This window comes from Diplotaxodon limnothrissa, linkage group LG18 (genome assembly GCF_057381915.1).
Source record: "Diplotaxodon limnothrissa isolate DT_005_m linkage group LG18, D_limnothrissa_male_GT1.1, whole genome shotgun sequence".
In the NCBI taxonomy this organism is placed as follows: Eukaryota; Metazoa; Chordata; class Actinopteri; order Cichliformes; family Cichlidae; genus Diplotaxodon; species Diplotaxodon limnothrissa.
Window position 1 is genome coordinate 38,718,850 of NC_140613.1, and position 22,080 is coordinate 38,740,929.

The window sequence follows — 22,080 nt, forward strand, 5'->3', positions numbered from 1 at the left end:
GTATAAATTTCTGTAAAAATTGGAGCAATAGGTGGAGACTTTTCGGGGATCATCAATTATAATACCGTCAATATTAAGTCTCCGAACAGAACCAAGTTTAGAACGAGATCTCTCTAATTTAAAAAAATAGGATGAGTGTTGTTCACCTTCTTCTAACCATTTCCTCCTTGATCTCACAAAAGCTCCCTCTGCTTTCAGTTTATAGATATCATTTAACTTACTCTGTTGCAAAGCTAAGTCAGTTTTGTCTTCTTCAGATAGGTTCTCTGGTGGGATCTGAGTGAGAGCAGATATCCTAGTAATTACATTAATTTCTTCATTTTTCCTCTGTTTTGCTGCAGATGAGCCATACTCTCTTAAATATTTAGCAGCTTCAAATTTAAAGAGTTCCCAGTTTTGACAGTAGAGATGACTGGTTAAGGCTTTATCCCAGAAACGTTTGATTAATGACAAAATGTCTTCAAGCACTTTTTCATGTTTTAGAAGGGAGTTATTAAGTTTCCAGTAGCAGCTCCTACAAGTTTGGGCGGCATTAGTATTGAAAAGGACCTGAAGTGATACCGCTTTGTGATCCGTGAGCGGAGTTGGCATTATATTGGCTATAACATTATCCCTATTTAAGCAATCAGAAATTAACCAGAAGTCAATACGGGATTTAGAAGAGTTGGATTTGTTACTCCATGTAAATAGTTTGGCTTTAGGGTTTTTAAATCTCCAAATGTCTATTAAATGAAACTTTTGCATGAATGTATTTAAACAACAGGACAGAGAGTTATTTGAGCTAGGTGGCCATCTGTCTAGTGAAGGATCTGGAGCAATGTTAAAATCACCTCCAACTAATAACAGGAGATTCGGGTATTTGGATAACCAGAACAAAAAGCGTGTTTCAAGGGCATCCAGTAAGAAGTCATTATCAGACTTAGAATTAAAACCATACACGTTGGCAAGAAGAAGAAGTGTACCATCAATGTTGACAATCATTAACACATAGTGTCCTTCTGAGTCCATTTCAGAGTGCATAACGTTCCCATTAAATTTGTTCTTCAGAGTAGTAACTCCTGCCGATCTTTCCGATCCATGTGAGAACCATAGGTCCTTGCCCCACTGAGTTTTCCAAAAAGCAGTATCCTTAATAACAGAATGTGATTCTTGAAAAAAAACAAAGTCAGTATTCTGTTGATTTGCAAACAAAAACAAAGCTTTTCGCTTAACAGTGTCTCTTAAACCCCTGACATTGAGAGAACAAAGTGATATAGACAGTGCGGCTTTAGCACAAAATAATGAACAGTTTACTTCCCATAGTTAACATGGAACTGGTATTAACTTTTATCCTGAACCTCAAAATTGTAAACAACCCCTTTGACATCTGTAACTTTATACCTCAAGGGGGGCATGAAACCTCCATCAACGCAGGTGCAGCTTGATCCTCAGGCGAAGTGAGCGTTGGGTGCACCTCTTTCCCCTCAATGATCACACGGACCCCAGCAAAGTGAGCTCTTTTTCCTTCTTTCCTTGCAGCATCAATAAGAGGCCAAAGCTTCTCTCGAATTGCTCTGTCAGCAGAGGACAGATCTTCAGTGAACCTCATGTAGTTTTCTTTCAGAAAGGAGCAGTTTTTAGCTTTTCTCCAGATCAAGTCACGAGCTGATCTTGTCACAAATCGAATGATAACCAGCCTTGGTTTCTTCTGAGTTTCGTTGTAGCGGCCCAGGCGATGAACTACATCAATACTGTTTTTGAATCCTGCACTTGATTCCCCGGCAACAGTGGAGCAGATGTCAAGTACTTTTCTGGTGATGTCTTCTTGCTTTTGCTCAGGGACACCTGAGAGCCTGAGATTCCATCTCCGATGGTATCTTTCAACTTCGTTGACCTTCAGTTCTACTTGAGACATTCTGCTGCTGTTTTTTTCACAAGTAGCTTTAACGGTTTTGGTGACATTCTTCAAAGATTCTACTTCCAAGAACATGAAGTCAATAGACTTCTTCATGGCCTCGATGTTAACAGTATTCTTGCTGATCATAGCCTCCAGATTATCTGAGCGCTCCGTTTGGTTTAGTTCAAACTTGTTCAGACCACATGTGCCAGTCATCTACGGGGTTTCCCACTGGTTCCCAACTTGACTCAGAAACTCTGCTCAAAAGTTGATAATCTTTGTTATGCTGTCTAGAAAATCTTAGTTAGGACAACAATGAAAGAAATTTGTTGGGTAGACAAGCTTTTTTAGGTTGTAAATGGAAAGTTTTATTTCTAAGTCAGTTTAATTTAAAAACTTTAGTGAAATCAACAATTGCTAGTTATCGTTTTTACAGTGTATGTGCAATCTAATCAATAATTACCTGCTACTTAAGGCTGAAAAAAATCCCTCGTTGTTGCTAAATTGTTGGACTGATGTTCAGGTTCCTTGGTTCCTGATTAGAGCTGTTTTTGCTGTGGACTTTTTGTCATGACCTGGATCTGACTGTGGTTTTGAGCCTTTTAGGCTGTATTCTTTTTTTAGTGTTCATAATTTTATTATATCCATGTTACTGAATATTTGGAGTCCTTAGGTCCTGTTATAATTTAGTCACACTTCTAGAGTTTGCATATATGTGTCTGCATTTCCCTTTTTAGTTAAGTTTAGTCACTTCCTGTTTTATTTTGATATAGTCTTGTCTTTAATGTCTTAAGTTTAGTTTTATTTCTTCGCCTGTCTCATTGTCTTTTTTTTACTATTATCGCTTGCATCCAGTTTCCCTGCTCTGCCTACCTCCCCCAAGTGCCTGTCCATATAAGAGATAAGATAAGATAAGATAAAACTTTATTAATCCCTCGGGTGGGTTCCTCTGGGAAATTCGGTTTCCAAAAAAGCACAGCACCGTCTGTATGTCTGCAGCACCGTCACCAGGCTTTGTTGTAGGTTGTCTCAACAAAAATATCTCTTCTGTCACCTGAAGTCTTCCCCAGTGGACAAATATCGATACATTGTCACCTAAAGCTGTCTTGTGTCTAGATGGATCCATTGTACTCAGATGGGTATTGCCAAACATCACTCACTCAACTAAATCATTGATTTCAGGTGTTCCAATCATTTCATGACCACAGGTGTATAAAAATCAAGCACCTAGCATGCAAATTGTCTCTACAAACTTTTGTGAAAGAATGAGTCGCTCTCAGGAGCTCAGTGAATTCCACTGTGGTATCGTGACAGGATGCCAACAACAAAACAAGACCAGCCCTGAAACTTCCTCACTACCATATATTCCACAGTCAACTGTTTGTGGCCTACCAACAAAGTGGTAGGTCCTCCAAACTTCATGTGGCCTTCAGGTTAGCTCAAGAACCGTGCATAGAGAGCTTTATGGAATGAGTTTCCATGGCAGAGCAGCTGCATCACCAAGCAGCAGCCTTATATCACCATGCGCAATGCAAAGCATAGATAAAGTGGTGTAAAGCACGCTGCCAGTGGTCTAGAGCAGTGCAGATGTGTTCTCTGCGTGAAAAATCACACTTCTTCATCTGGCAATCCGATGGTTTGGTTTTTGCCAGGGGAACAGCACTACTCTGACTGCATTGTGCCAACTGTAAAGTTTGTTGGAGGGGTGAGGTGTGTGGGACTGTTTTTCAGGAGTTGTTGTAGGAGTTTCATATTTCCAATGAAGGGACTCTTAATGTTTCAGCATACCATATTATTTTGGATAATTTCATGCTGTGAAATTTGTGGGAACACTTTAGGGATGGCCCCTTCCTGTGCCAACATGACTCTGAACGAGTGCATGAAGCAAAGTCCATAAACACATGGATGAGTGAGTTCGGTGTAGAAGCACCTCACTGGCCTCAGTCCTGACCTCAATCCACCTCAGTTCTTCTTGTCCAACATCAGTGTCTGACCTCACAAATGTGCTTCTGGAAGAATGGTCAAAAATTCCCATAAACCCATAAAAATTACTTCCTAAACCTTGTGAAAAGCCTTCCCAGAAGTGTTGAAGCTGCAAAAGGTTGGCCAACATCATATCAAACCCTATGGATTAAAATGGGATGTCACTGAAGTTCATATGCTCATGTGAAGGCAGATGAGCAAATACTTTTGGCAATAATTATATTGCCAAAAGTATTTGCCAAAGGTATATCAGTTTATAGATTTTTAATGCTCCTGGTAGGCTGCTTGTTCTGAGTCACACTTGGCTGAAAGGTTGTGACCCCCCAAAATTAACTGGGATTCAAATAAGATTATTGGGTAGAGCCTTCATTGCCATGAATTTTGTCTACAGTCTGCTTCCCCTCCAGGTTTGAGTGTGCTGCATCCTCCAGCACAGATTCTACATATCTTTCAATCAATCCTGCAGAATATCATGATTTGGAGAAAGTTTTCCTTAAAGATTTGGTAAACTGCTCCCCACGAATTATCGCCACAGCCTCATCACACCAGGACATGATGTAATGGGAAAATATATCCATTACTCCCTTGCTGCTGGTATGTATCATCCGGCCTTCAAGACAAAACTCTGTATCAACTTGACAAGACTCTTCTTCGGCATTAATTTCCAAGGTCTGAACCAGATCACTGTTAAAAGAAAAATCTCTTTTATCTTTTCCAACTGTTTTAAAATATTGCAAGGAGCCACTGTCTTTCCAAGGTTAGACTTCCTACCACCTGGTCCACGTCAAGGAAGGAAAATACTGGAAGACAACATTTAACTCATTTGGGTCACTTCAAGGACCATCGGATTTACCAATGCTCCAGCTGTTATCCAGGTGTTGGTGAATGATGTGCCTTGAGAGTTCCTCAACCGCTCCATACTAATCTGTCTGGATAATATTCCCATCTTGTCTCACACTATTTTGGACCATTAACGCCATGTTTATCAGGTACTCCAAAGATTACTTGAGAGCAGACACTATGTTAAGGGTAAGAAATTGAAGTTTCATGTTGAAGGTCAAGGTGTACTCAGCCAAGGTTCAAGCAGTGATGGAGTGGCCAGACCCCACAAGTCAAACAGTTGCAACACTTCATAGGGTTTCCTAACTTACTGGAAGTTCAGAGATTTCGGTAGACTTGCCCTACCTCTCACGAGTCATGGAATGCTGCAGCCCATCAAAAGCATTTAACACTCTCAAAGGACGGTTTCCCCAACTTCAGTTTTGATTGGGCCAAGAGTTGCCCTCTCACAGCAACTGAACAACAAAATATAGTTAGCTCGCTAGTTTCCATCTAAATATAATATACCATGTTCTGACTGAGGGATTTTCGAAACAAATTAAGACGTATACTGTAGCTCTGCTATCACTTTCAACATAAATGAAGACAGTAAAGTAAACAGCAGTGACATTTGTAGAGTTACTGAAGTTAGGCTAGCTAGTACATGATCGCTAGTGACACAGCTATGTTAGCATAATTAAAACAGTGAAGCTGGAGGATGAACGCTAACTTTTTCCCACCCGATAAAAGTTAACGCGAGGGTTCCGGATGGTTACAAACAAATGCAATCGCATGACAGGATGCTGTAAACGGACCGAACTTGAGTCACGAGAACAACTGAGATAATCCATCCACAATACGAGGTTAGTCATTAATATACTGCTGCATGGGCTGTAGTTACATCATAAGATTTTAAAAACTGAGCTTTAAAATGAATAGAGGTAATAAAAACCGAGAGAGGCCGACAGTGATCACTGACTGTGCTCACTGTTGAGATTAAATAGAACAAGATACAAAGCATTAAAACATATTAAAAACACAAAGGCCTTATTAAACACAGGGTAGTTTGGGCCCGGAAGCAGGATTTGTCATGTCATCACTTAAAGACCGGATAGTTGATTGGAAAGGATATCTGCCAGAGGAGAGGACTTTGGTTCCACAGTCAAGGATGCCTCCTTGGTTAGAGATTTTCAACGTAGGCATTCCAACAAGCCAGGTTAGGTCATCTGGAGCCTCTTATTGTTGAGGGGTGGGGTAGGGGGTACGTCATGGTCTCCTTGTCCTCCTGTGTTTACCATCGTTTTCTACCGTTTCTCCACCTTATGCTCGAACGCTTCTCTCTTCTGTGGTGTGCATGTGTGTTTGTTGTAACTCTGCTTGTTTGTTTCAGCGGCAAGGTCTTGCTGGCTCTCCTACCTTCCTTGTTGATGCACCTGGAAACAGTTAAGTAATGATCTACCTGAGTGCAATTTGATTACTCTCCTGCTACTAGGTCCTCAGTTGTTGCTAGATCATTGCACTTACTGTAAATGGTAAATGGCCTGTATTTGTATAGCGTTTTACTGTGGTAGTGTTCTGGGTTTTTGATTTGTTCTGGACTTATTCTGTACTCTATGGCGAAGCCATCATGGTTTCTAAAGAGAGAAAGTGGTGAAGAGAAAACCAAACAGGTTACCTGTTTGGGGGGTATCTGGAGTCCAGTCCAGATCTGTTTTGGTACCTTGAAAAAGAATAATTTTTGCCCACAAAACCATCTTTGGTCTATCATAAGTGTTAAACCTTTATACTGAGGGAAACCTCCCCCTCCACAGAATATAAACCTGTGTACATTTGACATTTTGATATTTTAGAAGATCATATCAAATGTTAAATGGTTTCATTCTCTCCTGTCAGCCTTTGTCTTTTTGGTAAAATGAGTTCAAATTCAATACTCAGGCCCCTAACTCTAGCAAATTAGGTATTTTCCCCTCTGTTATAATTATGTCTCCAAAGTGAGTCATAAATCAAAAGTGCAGCTGCTGAAAGGGTGCCTCCGTTTGTGTGTGCAGGTACACACTGCCCCCTAACAACCACAGGCAAGGACTGCAACCACTTCTTATATGTCATACATTTCCCGGTGTTATTACACTATCCCTAAATCCATCATCGTCACGTCATCTAAGCTGATTTTGTTGGAAAAGCACCAGATTTAGCTGTGAAGTAATGGAGTGAATAAAATAGTGTGCATACAACTAGAAATATGTTGAATGGTGGGGGGGGGTTTGGGGGGGGGGGGGCTGCAGTGTGTTACTCTACTTTTGGAAAGTAAAAGAGTTACATGGGATGTAATGGGAAACAGACCAATGTAAGAAAAGAGATGATTTTTTGAAGAAAAAAAAAATCTATTGGTGCATAGCTTCATGTTACTTATACATTATATAGTTATATGCTGCAACATCCTGGCAACCTGTCCAGGGTGTATCCCTAAGGGGGAGCCCTAAAGTCAGGTGTTGTGGTGCAGCTGGGAGAGAAGACATGCATAGAAAAATGTTTCATGAGTTGTTTTGTGACTTTCAGTCAATTTTCCTTTGTGTAAGGCTGCAATCAGCTGGCCTGTGCTGCTACTCTGATATTCACTGTGTTTTGAGGATCAACCCCACTGAATTCAACAACATATAAGCAGATGTTTCACAAGCTCTATGGCTGATTTCCATCCCCTGGACACTAAGGAAGCTAGTATGAAAGGGAGTCTGTGAGTGAATCTAATCAGCATCATGACCTCAAATATACATGTTTTACTCTTGATGTAATGATTACATTAAACACCACAGCATGCTATGCATCAGCCCACCATAGTGCATCACTGCAAACTACACTGCTACTGCCAGCTAACCAGTTTAGCCTGTACAAAACCATACCAAACTTTGTAGTAGTAGTATGTTTTTATGCAATATATATAATTCAGCAACACATCATATATCAATCCAATATCTGTTTTGAAAGCTCTACAAAGAATTAGGACATTAAAATAGGCTTTTTATAGCCTGTTTATAAAGTTTGCTTGCTGAAAAGTCCTTACCTTTGTAAAAATCTTTCTCCATCTAGGTGTGTTACAAATTAACAAGCTGCTCCTAAATTCAGATCAAACTGAGATTTGGTTTCTAAGATTTTCTAGAAATCTTAGAAACCAAATACTTACTCTGGGTGGCATTACTTGGCCTCCAGAAACACTGTGAGAAATCTTTGAGGTTTTTGTCTTTCAATACCTTTGAATTAAGCAAATATGTAGGACTGCTTTCTTGCCTTTTGCAGTATCTCTAAAATTACAAACACATTACAAACAACAGATGCTAAAATGCTACTAATTGTATTTATTACTTCTAAGCTGGACTACTCTAGTTCATTATTATCAGGGTGTCCTATAAACTCCCAGAAAAGCTTTCAATTGATCCAAAGTGCTACAACAAGTGTACTGACACGGACTAGAAAGATAGTTGTCCCATGATAACTTCTCTTCATTGGCTCCGTGTTAATCTAATAATCAGGCCCCATCTTATCTTAAAGACCTCATAGTACCATATCACCCCACTTTGCTAACAGACTACAGGCTTACTTGTGGTTCCCGCTCTGGGTTTTTAAGTATAATGGGAAGCAGCGCTGTGTGGAACCAGCTCCTAGTTTGGATCTACTTCTAAGATCAAACTTTCCTTTTTGATGAAGCTTATACTGTATTAGGTAACCCTGAATCTTCCCTTACTTAAACTGCACTAGGTCTAGGCTTTCTTCACTCACTTTGTTTTAATTCATTGTGTGTTTATTCACCACTCTGCATTTAATCGTTAGATATTATTCCACAGTATGTCTTTTGCCCTGTCTTCTTTTCCTCACCCAAAGCTGCCCCTCCCTGAGTCTGATTTCTTCTTTTTAAAAAGGAGTTTTTTTTCTCCCCGCTATCACCAAGTGCTTGCTCAGAGGGGGTTGTTTGATTGTTGCCATTTTTTCTCTTTGGTACTATATAAATAAAACTGAAGTGAAATGAATTTTTTGTGACCACAATTTTTAGGTTGGAGCTCCAAAACTTCGGAACAGCCCTCCTCTACCTTATCAGGTCAGCTCAATGTTTGGTTTGTATTAAAAAAGTGTTTTTATAAGTTACCTTTACCCTCATCTTTAATTTTTGGCTCTCATTCTTCTTATATGTGTGTTGAAGTGTGCATGCAGCAGTTAATGTAAGTATTTGTGTGTTTAAATGTACACTTATTATTAACACGTGCTTCTATCCAATCTGTGAAGCACTTTTTTTTAAACTGTGTGTTTTAAAAACAGATATACAAATAAAGTTATTGTTCTTAGAAATGCAATGCCGTCTAAGAATCAGGACCACAGACACCTTCTCTGTGATCATATCCATGAACAACATTAACAAGATAGTGACGTTCGACAGTATAATGTATCACAGTGACTCACGGGAGGAGGAAAGCTCAGACAGTAAATGGACCCCTGTGTAGGTAGCATGTAGAGCTCTGCAGTGTGACCAGGAAACCTAATCCTCTGCAAACAGCCACCCTAGGGCCAAAACTGAAACCCAATCCTGCATGCACACCAAAACCCCAGAAACCTGCTGCAATCTGCATAAAGGTCAAAGTTACAGTGTTTTAGTCCTCAGATCACTGAAAGATGTTGTCTTTATTTCACTACTGTATTTACCGTAGAACTTACTGTACTACTCGAGCAATTATAACCTCAAATGTGTGAATGGCTGTTGTAAGTTAGCAGCTGAACTAAGCAACAGCTCCGCCTTACATGAAACTGTGCTTCATGTCCACGAATAAATGTCGTCATTTTTAACTATACTGTCACAACACACAAGGAAATACCATCTGTAGATGAAGATTGTGAGGAACGACAGAAAGCTGCAGCAAAGCCACTAAATGGTTTTCATGTGATGTAATTTTATTCAAATGCTGCTTCAAAGGCCATGAATGATTTTAAAATGCAAAAATACTAATTGATAAAAAATAAACAATATGAAATCCTCTAAATCTCAAAATGATTCAGTAGTAACATTAGCTCCTTTTACTCAGATAAAAAGTAGTTTAAATACTGAGTTAGCTTCTAACGTATTTTCCTCTCCAGAGCAGTGAGAGGACGGCTGGATGTCTTCTCAGGAAGCACCAGTCTCAGCTTCCTCCTGAGGGAAGGGGAGCCTCCTTCCTCAGGCAGGTACTCTTGCTGCAGCAGAGCAGCTGCTGTGGAGGATTCACTCTCTGTGGATATACCGGGCACACCTGATACGCCTGCCTCCTGCATGCTGGCTCCAGACCTTTCCACTGCAGGCACCTCAGTTTGAGCCACACCCCCTACTGATATATCAGCTATTGTACCAACAGATACATTCCCAGTCTCTGCCTGACTGTTACTAATTGATATATTCTCCACTGTGCTCGCTGGTTCGAGTCTTTTGGGGGCAACCTCAGACATACAATCCTGCGAGGCAGGGAGGTTCTCTTTGGTCATGGATGTTTGAGGTTCAACAGATAGCTCATGCAGTCCTGCATTCTGAATGACTTGTCCCTGCACTAGTTCAGGTTTTGGCATGGCTACAAGAGGAGCACTGTCAGGAAGCATTTGGCTCTGAGAGGGGGACTGGACAACTGCAGGATTAACACCTGGGTTTGCTGCTAAGTTCAAGGGAGCTCCTCCGGTCTGAGGTGTTGCACTTGCATGTAAAGGGTTAGCAGCAGACAGAACTCCCCCTGCAGCTTCTCTAATAAGCATGTCTGGAGCACTGCTTGGAGCCACGTTAGGCCCACTGAATGCTATACTAGGAGCTGGACCTCTGGGGAACAGCAAATTTGATCCTGAGGCCAAGGTGCTGAGCAGAAAGTTCCCCCCTGGAAGAGAGAGGCTGCTGCCGCTTAGCTGTGAGCCAGCTGAGCCAAGCAGTGAGAGGTTGGTAGACGAATGCTGAGCACTACCCAGAGTCAGGCCAGTTCCTTGATACTTATTACCCAGCAGACTTTGCCCATGTCCACTAACAATAGTGGACCCTGATTGGTCAGCAGCACTGCTGCTTTGCACAGACTGGTTGTTCTCTGGGTATCTACTGTCTTCTGTACTTTTCTGGTCATTGTTATCACTTTTGGAAGTTGTTTTTTCAGAGGGTGTTTGGCTTTTCTGTCCTTCCTCTCCTCCGACCTCTTCTTCCTTGATTCCAACCTCAGCCGATGTCTCAATCTTGGAGGATTTTCCAATTTTTTTCTTGCTAGACTTTCCTTTTTCTTCCTTCTCCTCACGTTCTTTTCCATCCTTTATTTTTTCTTTGCTTTTCTTGGAGCTGCTTTTCTCCAAAGGACCCTGCTCATTTTTCTTCCTTGGATGGACTTTGCTTTTTCTTAGTGGATTCAAGTTTAGTTTGACCTTCACCAACCGGCTGGACTGAACTTTCTGCCTCTTTTCTCTTCTCTTTCTTTTGTCTCTTATTACGTCCTCCTCTCTCTTGTCCTCAATTTGACTGTTTCCTTCCTCCAGGGTTCTTGAACTCTGCAGATCAAACGACACATTTCTGATTACTTTTCTCAACTCTGTGTTCTTCATCATGTCAGAGTGGTTATGAGCATTCCTTCCGCTTTCATTCAGCCTGTACTGAGAAGAGAAGCCATTAGGGAGAGCAAAGTCTCCTGGATTGGTCCCAATCTTCCGTTGTCTCATGTCCTGCTCTGCTCTGTATGTCCTGTGACAACTTTCACAGCGTAAACTCTCATATCCTTTAATCTTTACTTCTGTGTGTGTCCTGTGATTGTTCACATTTCTGCCGTTCTTCCGGGCTGGCAGGATCTCTGCTCTCTGATTAAAGGCTTCACTCTGTGGATAAGAAGATGAATTTGTATTTTCTTGAAAAACAAACTTGTTAGGGGTGTCCCTGTTCAAGATTCTATGCTGAACTTCTGTCCTTTTCCCCTCCTCGTCGGGTATCCTTCTTATTTTTCTCCTTTCTCTGTCCACCTCTGCCTCAATCCCTCCATTCATCCTGTTTTCTCTTCTCATTGGGTTCAGCTGTGGTGCATCACTGCTGCAGTCAGCACAGCTGAAACAGCCACCGTTCTCATCAGTTCTAAATCTAAACTGGTCTCTGGGTTCATTTGCCCATGTGTCCAAAGTCACGGCGTCCTTGTTCCACTGCTGCCTGCTGTTTTCTTGCAAGAAAACATCCCTCCTCCTCTCTCTAACATCGAGGTGATTAACACGGTGGTTAGCTGTGCTGCTGCTTCCTCCTTCTTGCTCTTTCAGTCTTTTACTTTCTTTCATTTTTTTCTTTCGAGACACTTGATAGTAAATCAGAACTATCAGCAGAGTCAAGCCAACGCCACCTGAAGCACAGGAGAATGAGTATGATTGGGTATTAAAGGTTCTGCAGTGTATTTTTCTCCTGTTTTTATTTTCGAATGTTGATCATTTAGAACTGTGTTGCTTCAGCTGGGTGTTCTGTGCTTATGATTCTCCATCTAATACTCCTCTTTTCTTATTCTTTCATTAACGTCTAAGAGTTAAATCATTGTTCTTTTATCCTGTGTTGTTTATCATTCTCACCAATAAAGCAGATGACTGCAGTGATGGCTAGATCTCGAGCATACAACTGAGGCGTTACGCTGGCTCTTGGCTCTATATGCACTGTGATGTTCTGATTGGACGGGACACAATTGGCATCGGTCAGCTCCAGCACTGTGGTTACAGCTGGGTTGTCAGCGCTCGCACAAACCATCCTACGGCCATTGTAGAGGATCTGAGATCAGCACAAATAGAAAGAGAAAAGATTTAAGTCAGTTCAGGTTGTACTGGTGAGTGGACGTAGGTTTAGTGGGGGGAGTTCCTGTACCTTGTCAGGTTGTTGGATGAAGGTGGACAGGAAGTCGGCGAGCTCCAGCAGCTGACAGGAGCAGTTCCATGAGTTGAGGTCCAGGTTGAGATTTGTCAGCCAGGTGAGGTAAGAAAAAGCATCCACAGGAGCAGAACTCAGGCGGTTTCTGGAAAGATCCAGAGTTGTCAGGCTCACCAAGCCACGGAAACTAAGACACAGAGGGTTATATATATATTACATTAGGTTTGGTGAAGGTCCTTTATTTCTTTTAAAGGAAGGAAATAAATAAACATTGTAATATTAACTTCTTACCTGTTTCTCTCCACATGCTCAATCAGATTATCTGACAGATCCAGATTCCTGAGTTCTCTGAGGTCATTTAGAGGGAAGGAACGAGAATCTAAGCTGGTGAGCAGGTTTCCCTCCAGTGTAAGACTCTGCAGAGCCTTGGCACCTTTAAACCAGCCACCCTGGATCTACACAGCAACACAGAGTTGATTCTTACTTCATGTATTTAGTCCCAAAACTTAAAATGCTGTATGTTCTTTAAATGCACAAGAAACGTTGTGGAAGACGATAAACATCTACTACCATCTGCACATAGTATTTGGTTTTACTGTCTATGTTTTATATAAAGGTTATCTTCTTTCTAAATGCCAGCAGGTAGAAAAAGGTTCAGCTTCCATAGGAAGATTACCCTGGGCAGCCTTGCTCTATTACCTCAGTAAACACTTTACTCATCATTTGTGACTTCTATCTCTGGTTTCAATTTTTGCTGAATACAATATGATGCTCATTTTGCTCATTACTGTCCCCATAGGTGTCCAGAAGGAGAAAAGGAGGATATGCTTCACCATATATGATGAGTTAGTCACATCAGGTCTTCAAAAAACTAAGATGTTCAGCTCGAGCCTTCAGCTGGTAAAGTGACAACGGCTACATCCATCTTTTCCATGACTTACTATCCCTGATTAATGAAGTAATCACTTAACTGTAAAATCTCTCAACTGAAAATGCTACTGTTGCAAATAGTAGCATTTTCCCCAGCAAAGGTACCTACCGTGCTAATGATATTATGGCCCAAGGTAAGGACCTGTAGCTGGGTTAGATTCATCAGAGCTCCACCCTGTAGAGACTCACTGTTCAGGAGGTTGTGGTCCAGCAGTAATGTGCGGAGGAAGGGCAGATTTCTGAAGGACTCTTTACCAAGTTCTGAGATGTTGTTATGACTCAAACCTGGATGATCAGCAGGGAGAAATACATTTGAACACTATAAAACCGGGAGTCTAAATGTTTTAATGCATCTAAAAAGTGAAAGATGTCCTGTTGCCTGGCTATGCTATTGTTTCTAAAAAAAGAAAAGGACAATTTCCCTTCTTTTGTTCTTTTTCTGTCTGTCATCTGCCATTGCTTTGCAGTATTTTTATGGTGCAGAGGACTTTCTTCTGAAGTTTAGTGGGTCAAAGTTTTAAAAGTAACTCTATTTCATCTAGCAAAAGGGTTTGGCACACTGACCTCTATGGATCAAAAGTTAAAGGCTGTACTAAGAGGGAACATGTAACACAAGCAAGACTAATTGCCTTGCTTGTGTGTAGTTAGTCTCGAGTCTTTATTTTTTGTAAATTTGAGAGGCAAAATTTATCATAGAATGAATATGAAAAGCTGCATTAGAAGCTTTTGCTTGCTACCTTCAAATACCCCTCTTGACCATTGTGGCTGCTTTTTGATTCACTATTTAACCCTGGAGAACCCATGGGGTCAAATTTGACCCCATGGGTTCCCTAGTAAACCAGTGGTGTCGGATCTGACCCCATGGGTTCTCCAGGGTTAAACTAACTTTGCTTTACTTTGAAGGACCCGTCCCATCCTTCAATAAACTGTTCAAACTTCTGCAATCAGGCAGAAGGTTCCATACCATACGGGCAAGAACAGAGAGACTCAAGAGGAGCTTCTATCCCCAAGCCACCCAGGTCCTAAATCAGAACATATCAGAACATGCCCCCCGTGAACAGAATCAACTTGTCTTACCACTATTGTTGCTGTTTTGCAATTCTCAGAACTCACCAGTTTACTCACCAATGACTGTAATGTTGCTCAGCTCAGACAGTGAGGCAGGCGGAACTGTAGAAATTGAGCCTTCTGTTAGCAGCAGAGCCTGTGTGGTATTCGGAGCAACTGGTCAAGGCATACAAAAACACACAACATCATCAGCATATTAGTGCCTTTCGGTTACATACATGAGAAGTAAATGTACCACATTAAAGTGGTACATTTTGCATTATGCTACATCATAAGCTTATAAAAAAGTGTAATATATGACAGTTTTTAGTAATGTCAAATTCTGTTGGTTTTCTTTAGTTTATATTTTGCAATACTGGCTTTTGTGTTTCTTTGAGCTTTAAGGATTGATTTTATTATTATTACATTTTGTCATTTTATAATGCATTGTGCAATAAAATATGTATTAGTCAATCCATTTGCAAATTAGTATTATGAATTACGAATTGCGGAAGGTAACACGAAAGTAGCACGTAACATTAGCATCACTCCAGGTAGCCCTACCCTTGTAGGCTTGTGTTAGTTTGTGATATGGGGGTACTAGCTAGCTACTGTTAATAAATATATATATATATATATATATATATATATATATATATATATATATATATATATATATATATATATATATATATATTCTTAATGCTTATTTGCTGATTATATGGTTTTATGTATTTTAGTAATGAAGGCTTGTAAACCAAGGGCACTTTTGACTCACAAACTAAGTGCTCAGCCAGACTGAAAAACAGGAAGTCCGTGTGCAGCTGTACACGCATATTAATAAATAGAGGAAGTTAGACAGAAAAAGAGGAAGCTACTGACATATAAGGAGTTGTTTGTATTGAAACTGTGTGACGTGTGAAGTACCAAAATAACACTATATGAGACACAGGCTGAGCTTCTAATGTTAGAGATTCTGCAGCTGGCTATGGGCTGTGCAGGGCTCTCTCTTCCGGAAGATGATTGAATAAAGAATTATAAATGTTTTGACCACTCTGAGTCGGGTTTTCTCTGTTCTATCAAAGGGATCAAAGAATCGGGTTTAATTCTACCGTTTTTAGTAAGCTAATGTCTGCTTTCACAAATAAACTTGGAAACTAATCAAACTTCCTTGTGTTTTTGTCCATTAAATTACCATATAATGGATATTTTTTAAAAAAAACAAACAAAACAAACATAATCAAAAAGTAATTAGCAAATTATTTTATTAATTTACAATTGATTATTAAAGCATGAAATGCTTTATTTCAGTGTAACGTAACTCTCCCAGTCCTTCATATCCCAGTACCCTCTTATTCGATTGTTAATCCTTCATGTCTGTGTTCAGTGTTTACCTGTTTAGTTACTTTCTCCTTTATTTTGTTAGTTCCTTTTCTCTCGTGTTTTGCTGTCTTCAGCTCTGAATACTGACAAATAACGTTTTTCATATGACTACCGTACAGTAGGACTATGCACTTATTTAGGCTCAGCTTTCAGTTATAGAGGGCATATTTTTTTTACCTATAATTTTAGTCAGTCTTTGGCAGATGACAGCATCCTCAGAACAAACCATACAGGAAGCAGGACACAACGGGACTTGGGACATGCGCTGGGCGCTGATGACTAGCAGCAACAACATCAGCAAAATATCTGAAAAGAAATTTGCATAATCTTAACTGCCTGCAGTGGGCCTCTGCGATGCAAGAAAACCATGTGTACTACTCACTGTACATGTTGTGTTACAGTGCAGTGATGATGAGGCCTCTCTTCCACAGGGTCGTAACCTGATACAGCTTTATCCGTATCGCCATTATCATCCGTTTGTCCTACAAAAAGACGTAATTGTATCACTGTAAAAACACCATAATCACCCATCTTGTGTAGTCAGACCTGCATGGCTGAGTGTGGACCTTAGCCTGCAGCTTCCTGAAAAGAACAACACACAAGTACTGCAGACAAATGAGTGACATCATGAATAAAACACATACAGACGTCTTCATAGGTGTTTTCACAGACTGAAAATAATCACCAAGTACACGTTTGCTCTCTGTTGCTAAGCAAACAAATAAAGCTAAATGGTAATGCATCACCATGTGTACTTGTGTGTTAGGCAGCACTGGGGAGATAGAGTTTGTCCCCAGAGGAGGCTGACTGATGGATAACAGCTCGACATTGTAGCCAAATGAGGCCTATCATGTTTCTGCTGAAGCTCTTTTACTAATGGACTTTTCTCTGGTGATAAACAAATGTAAGCTACTCCACAATAACCATAAAGCAGAATGGCTCATCAGATTGACCAGCAAGACAACACATTCATTACAGAGTGCAATTATATTTCAACCCGGCAGACTTTTATCTCCTATACAAGAAACGCATTTTGCAGTTTATTCCTAGCGCAGACAGCACTGCTGGTTGAAACAATAACGTCTAAGCACCACTTAAACCTGATTTAAGAGCTATTTAAGCATTATGTTTTATTAACACTGAACTCAATGTGGAGCTTCCATCTTCACTAAGCTCTTTTTTCACTGTTGTAAATGTACAGCTGCACTCTGATCTCGTGCATTTTTACATAGTGATTTTGAATTTCTTGGTAGTTGTTTTGTGTCTGTTTTTCATCACATCAAGTCTCTTTGTTGTCATTTCATGCATCTTTGTGTGTCACGTTAATCTCTTTTGTCTCTGTCATGTTGCCCCATTTTTGTGAGTCTCGACACTGTTGTTCTTTTGCATAGCTTTCTTTTGTAGGGAACTGTTTTAACTGAGATTATAGTTCGTCTTAATACTACTGAAGAGACAGTAGACACCTGGGAGACAGGTGTAACAGTGAAGCTCCTAGGAATAGAGGAGTGAGGGTAGACAACTTTAAATATCTGGGGTCAACTATCCACAGCAACAGACAGTACACAAGAGGTGAAGAAGAGAGTGTAGGCAGAGTGGAGTAGGTGGAGATGGTGTCAGGGGGATTTGTGTCAAAAGGATAGCAGCAAGAAAGGGAAGGTTTACAAGACAGTAGTGAGACCTACTATGATGCAGGGTTTGGAGGCAGTAGCTCTAAGAAAAAGACAAGAGGCTGACGTGCAAGTGACAGAGTGACCAGGATGGACATCATCAGAGGGACAGCTCAGGGTGAGCAGTTTGGGGACAGAGTTAGAAACTCGAGTTGGAAGTGGATATATTAGACAAAGGATGTTGAAGATGGAAATGCCAGGCAGGAGGAAACGAGGAAGACCTCTGAAAAAGTTTATGGATGTAGTGAAGGGGAACAGAAATTGTTGATAGAGGATAGGGTTAGATGGAGGCAGATGATCGGCTGTGACAACACTTAAAGGGAGCAGCCAAAAAAAAAAGTTGTTTTGTGGTGCATCTCTTTTTTGTGTACTGTATTTCTTTAAAGCTGTTTTGTGTCTTTTTGTTGTCTCTTGACAAGACACATGTGGATGAGACAGAAAACAAAGAACTCAGACCGAACACCATAACAGTAAAGCAATCTAGACTTGTAGCCAAAATTTCATAGAAACTAAACAGCCAACAGACTTCACACAATACAACAAGAACTGACACTCAGAATTAACAGTATGATAGAAAGTCAATCATCAGATAGTAATCTAAATCTTCAGGCACAGAATAACAGTAATAATAAGTAAACGCAAGAACCTAGGACCAGGACAAATATACATTTGTAGTGGAACAGAATAGAACTGCCCTTTATTGTCCTTGTACATAAAAAATGAAATTGTGGATGCTCCACATCTACTGTGCAGGAACAAAATATAAATAATAAGACATCAGAACACACAGTAGGAGAGCTTGCTCTACACTGAGGAACAGTAGCAGCAGCAGCTTCTGGTCCATGTTATTCTTCCTCAGGAGGAAGTGTAGCTGCTGCTGCACTTGATCAGCGGAGATGTGATCGCCCTGAAACCTGAAGGTGGAGACAGATTCCACTCATTCTCCATTTATAATGAGAGGGCAGTGAGCCTGTCTGTGCCTCCTGAAGTCGATGTGTTATTTTGTTTTAAGGATGTTCAGCTTCTAGTATATCTGCTTTAGAGATTTTCTGCCTGCTGTTAGTAAAACATCACTGAGCAACGTCACAGCGTAGTGGTTCATACATTCACAAAACAGTCTGAAGGTCCCTCAGTTCAATCCCGAGGAGGCACACAGATCTCTTTGGGTTTGTGTGAGGAACAAAAATCAGCCAAGTCAAAACAGCTACCTGCTGTGGTGGCTCCTTATGATTAAAGGGAGCAGCCAAACATAGCTTCAGTGGTAATACTGAATGGATTCGTTCTTATGTGGCACTTTTCTAGTCTATGTCTCATTCACCCATTCATACAAGCACTGTTTACCATCTTTCTATCCAACAGTCACACTTCAACAAACACAATTTGGGGTTTAGTATCTTATCCAGGATATTTGACCATGCAGACTGAAACAATCAGGGATCAAACCACTGACCTTTGGATTAGTTAGTACATTATTAGGAAGTCACAATTAGTACCTAACTTGCTCTACCTCCTGAGGTAAAGCCAACCTCATGCTGGTTTAAGTTGAAAATGGCATTACCAGCTGGTAATATAGCCTAGATTTCCTGATGAACTGCACTGGTTAATGAAGTGCTGGGAAGAAACTACGAACTTGCCTGGAAACTACATTAGTGAGACTTTCACTGAAGCACGCCAGGCCTTATGATAGTGTGATGGTCAGGGTACACACATGTTAACCATGGGATATTAGGTTTCAGTCCAGTTCAAACTTTTCCCATCTTATTAGTTGACTGACTCCTTGGATAAGTTTGACCCACCATCGTCACGGCAACTCACTAGACAGTTACAACATTTGGAAAATATGCTTTTAACAGAGCTTATTAGTGACCCAATTACAATTTGGTATTTACCAAATACCAAATTGTATACCTTTATTCCAGTGTCATCTACTACAGCTTGGTTTCTTAATCTGAACATCTAAATATTAATTTTAAAAAAGATCATTGTCAGATCGTCATCATAGAAATCCATTAAAAACATTAGCAGGTTCCTTACCTGTTCCTAACCAAGTGTTTTAACCCTGCTCCTGATATGGTGCACTCCACTCACATGATCCATCAGAATGACCTGTAGTGCTTGTCTGCTGTAGAGCCATCATTTACTGGTTGCTGTAGTGCTGCAACACGTACCGTGTATATGAGTGGGTCTAGCTCAGGTTACCTGGCCGTCTCTGAAGCATGCTCAGTAGAGCTGGCTGTTACCTGAGAGGAACAGATGTCATGTCTGACTTGGAAATAGAGCCTTAAACTTTGTCTTAGTTTTTTCGTTGTTTGTTTTGTTTATCTTAATTCTAAGTATAAGTATCACTGATGTCTAGAGTGACTGCAACTGAAAAGATGCATTGTTTTACATAATAATTACTATTTGCTTTCAAAGTGAGGATTTTCTATTGATGTTTAACCATTTTTTGTGTGTGGCCACTTATGGTCTTTATTTGTACTATATGCACCTTCTTCCTGTCATTCTGCATTTCTGTTGGTTGCCCAAATGAATGTCACAAATTTGACCATGGCAAGCATAAGTGCTCCATGATCAGCACACTTTCACAACGCAGGACTCAGCACATTGTAACTGCTACATCTGAATCAAAGCCAGTCTTGAGATTCTGGTTCTCTCTGCTATGTATATGCTACATTATACTGCATTTAAAGATGCTCTAATTTCCATTTAGGAACTAAAGACCAACTTAAAGCTGGAGGACATTCACTGATGTCAGGAAGTGATGCCAGTAAAAATACAGATTTTTTTTCTTTAAATGTCGCTAAGCAGCAAACAAAGTAGTTACCAGGAGGTAAAAATGGTGCATTTTTCAAAATGAGCAATCGGCTAATTAAATTGAGAAAACATGCTATTTTAAGAAAGAAAATAAGGTGATTTTGAATTTGATGGCAATGACATGTTTTAAAACAGTTTGGACAGGAAGAGTATGTAAACATCTGGGAGCTGAAGACACCAGCTGCTGGGAGAGGACTGTTGTCCCATTCTTGTTTGATATTGGATTCAAGTGCTGAGTCTGCCATATAATATTTGCCATATTTTACATTCATGAGAAATAGAATGTTTTGAACTGGTGAAAGATCCAAACTGTAGGCAGACTAGTTCAGCACCGGATCCTCCTACTACAAAGCCGTGCTATTGGAATAGATGCAGCTGATCTCGTTTATTTACATTGTTAGGTTTCGGTGTTGTCAGTGTTTTGTTTTTGCGTGACTGTCATGTATTTCCTGCTTTACTTTGAAAGTCTGTGTTATCTTAGTGTGTTCAGTTTACGTTTCCTTGTCTCGTCAGGTCTAATTTGCCCCAGCTGTGTTTCCCTCCTGTGGTCCTTTCCCTTATTGCTCCTTCTATGTATTTAAGCCTTGTGTTTCAGTATGTCATGGTCGCGATCTCCCCCCGTGTTGTAAATAAATAGTTTGTTGTAAATAGTTGTGAATGGGTTTGTCAATACTTTCGTTATGGGATATTTTCGTTTCGGGATTTTGGTGGAGAGCCTTCGTGGTTTTATTTTCCTTATTTCTGTTTTTTCTACGTTGCACCCCGGTTGCCTAGGCCGGGGTGTAATAACATTAAAAAGATGTCATCTGCATGCATATGTTGGTGTTGGTCATAATTACAGGATGTCTGATCCTTAGCAGTCTGCAAAGACTCTGTGTGCCTTCCACAGCACTCTGGCATGCACACACATCTTAAGGTCATGAGAGAGGTCATACCTTCTCTTACTGATTTATACTATAGGAAACCTACTCTATATCTGTTTTAGTATAAGTCCCTTTTGTGTAGATGAACTGCTGGACTTCCAGGCAAACACACCTACACTATGCACAGACTGGTACTCTTTGTTTACATGTATGTAAACAAATGTAAGATGTAAGATGTCATATGGTAATGAACCTACGCATATTCATGTAACCTCAATAAAGAGCAGTGTTACGAGGGAGCAGACGAGAGCAACTGGGGTCAAGTGAAGGAACGGCGCTCGTCCAGTTCTCTCCCTCATGCACGAGTAACACAAAGAACTTTGGCAACTTGTGTCTTGCTTTGCTGTGTAGTAGAATTGTCTTGAACGTTCCAGCAAATAGGTTTATGCTAGACAAACCCATCAACATGCTTATACCTTCCAGCACTGATAGTGCCTTTCCAGATGAGCAAGCTGTCGGTTCTGTAGGCATTAGAGATTCAGGCTTTTGAACTGAGGGCTTAAAAAAGAAGTGTTTTCCACTTTGTCACAGGCTATCTTAAATCCAGAGAAGGCAGTGGCTTTTTTGGTGGATGGCTTCTTTTTGCACAACAGAGCTTTAATCTGCATTTGTGGAAGGCACGGTGAACTGTGTTCACAGACAATGATTTCAGGAAGTGTTCCTGAGGGTAGGACAGAATCATGCATGCTTTTCATGTAATTTTACCAAGGGGCCCAAACATTACAGATATACAATACTTATTTTTGGCCTTATCCCTTGCACACAGAGATTTCTCCAGAT

At 40.5% G+C, this 22,080-nt stretch overlaps 1 protein-coding gene across 1 annotated transcript; it reads right to left on the bottom strand.

The window, feature by feature from the left end:
• Window positions 1-9,772: 9,772 nt before the first annotated feature.
• lrrc53 (leucine rich repeat containing 53) lies at window positions 9,773-16,285 on the bottom strand. Its single transcript, XM_085378868.1, has 8 exons — window positions 16,279-16,285; window positions 16,074-16,202; window positions 14,592-14,690; window positions 13,576-13,751; window positions 12,828-12,991; window positions 12,534-12,723; window positions 12,248-12,440; window positions 9,773-12,027 (listed from the first exon to the last, which is right to left on the bottom strand). Exons 1-8 carry the CDS (start codon window positions 16,283-16,285, stop codon window positions 9,773-9,775), a joined length of 3,213 nt encoding a protein of 1,070 aa, XP_085234994.1.
• Window positions 16,286-22,080: the final 5,795 nt, after the last annotated feature.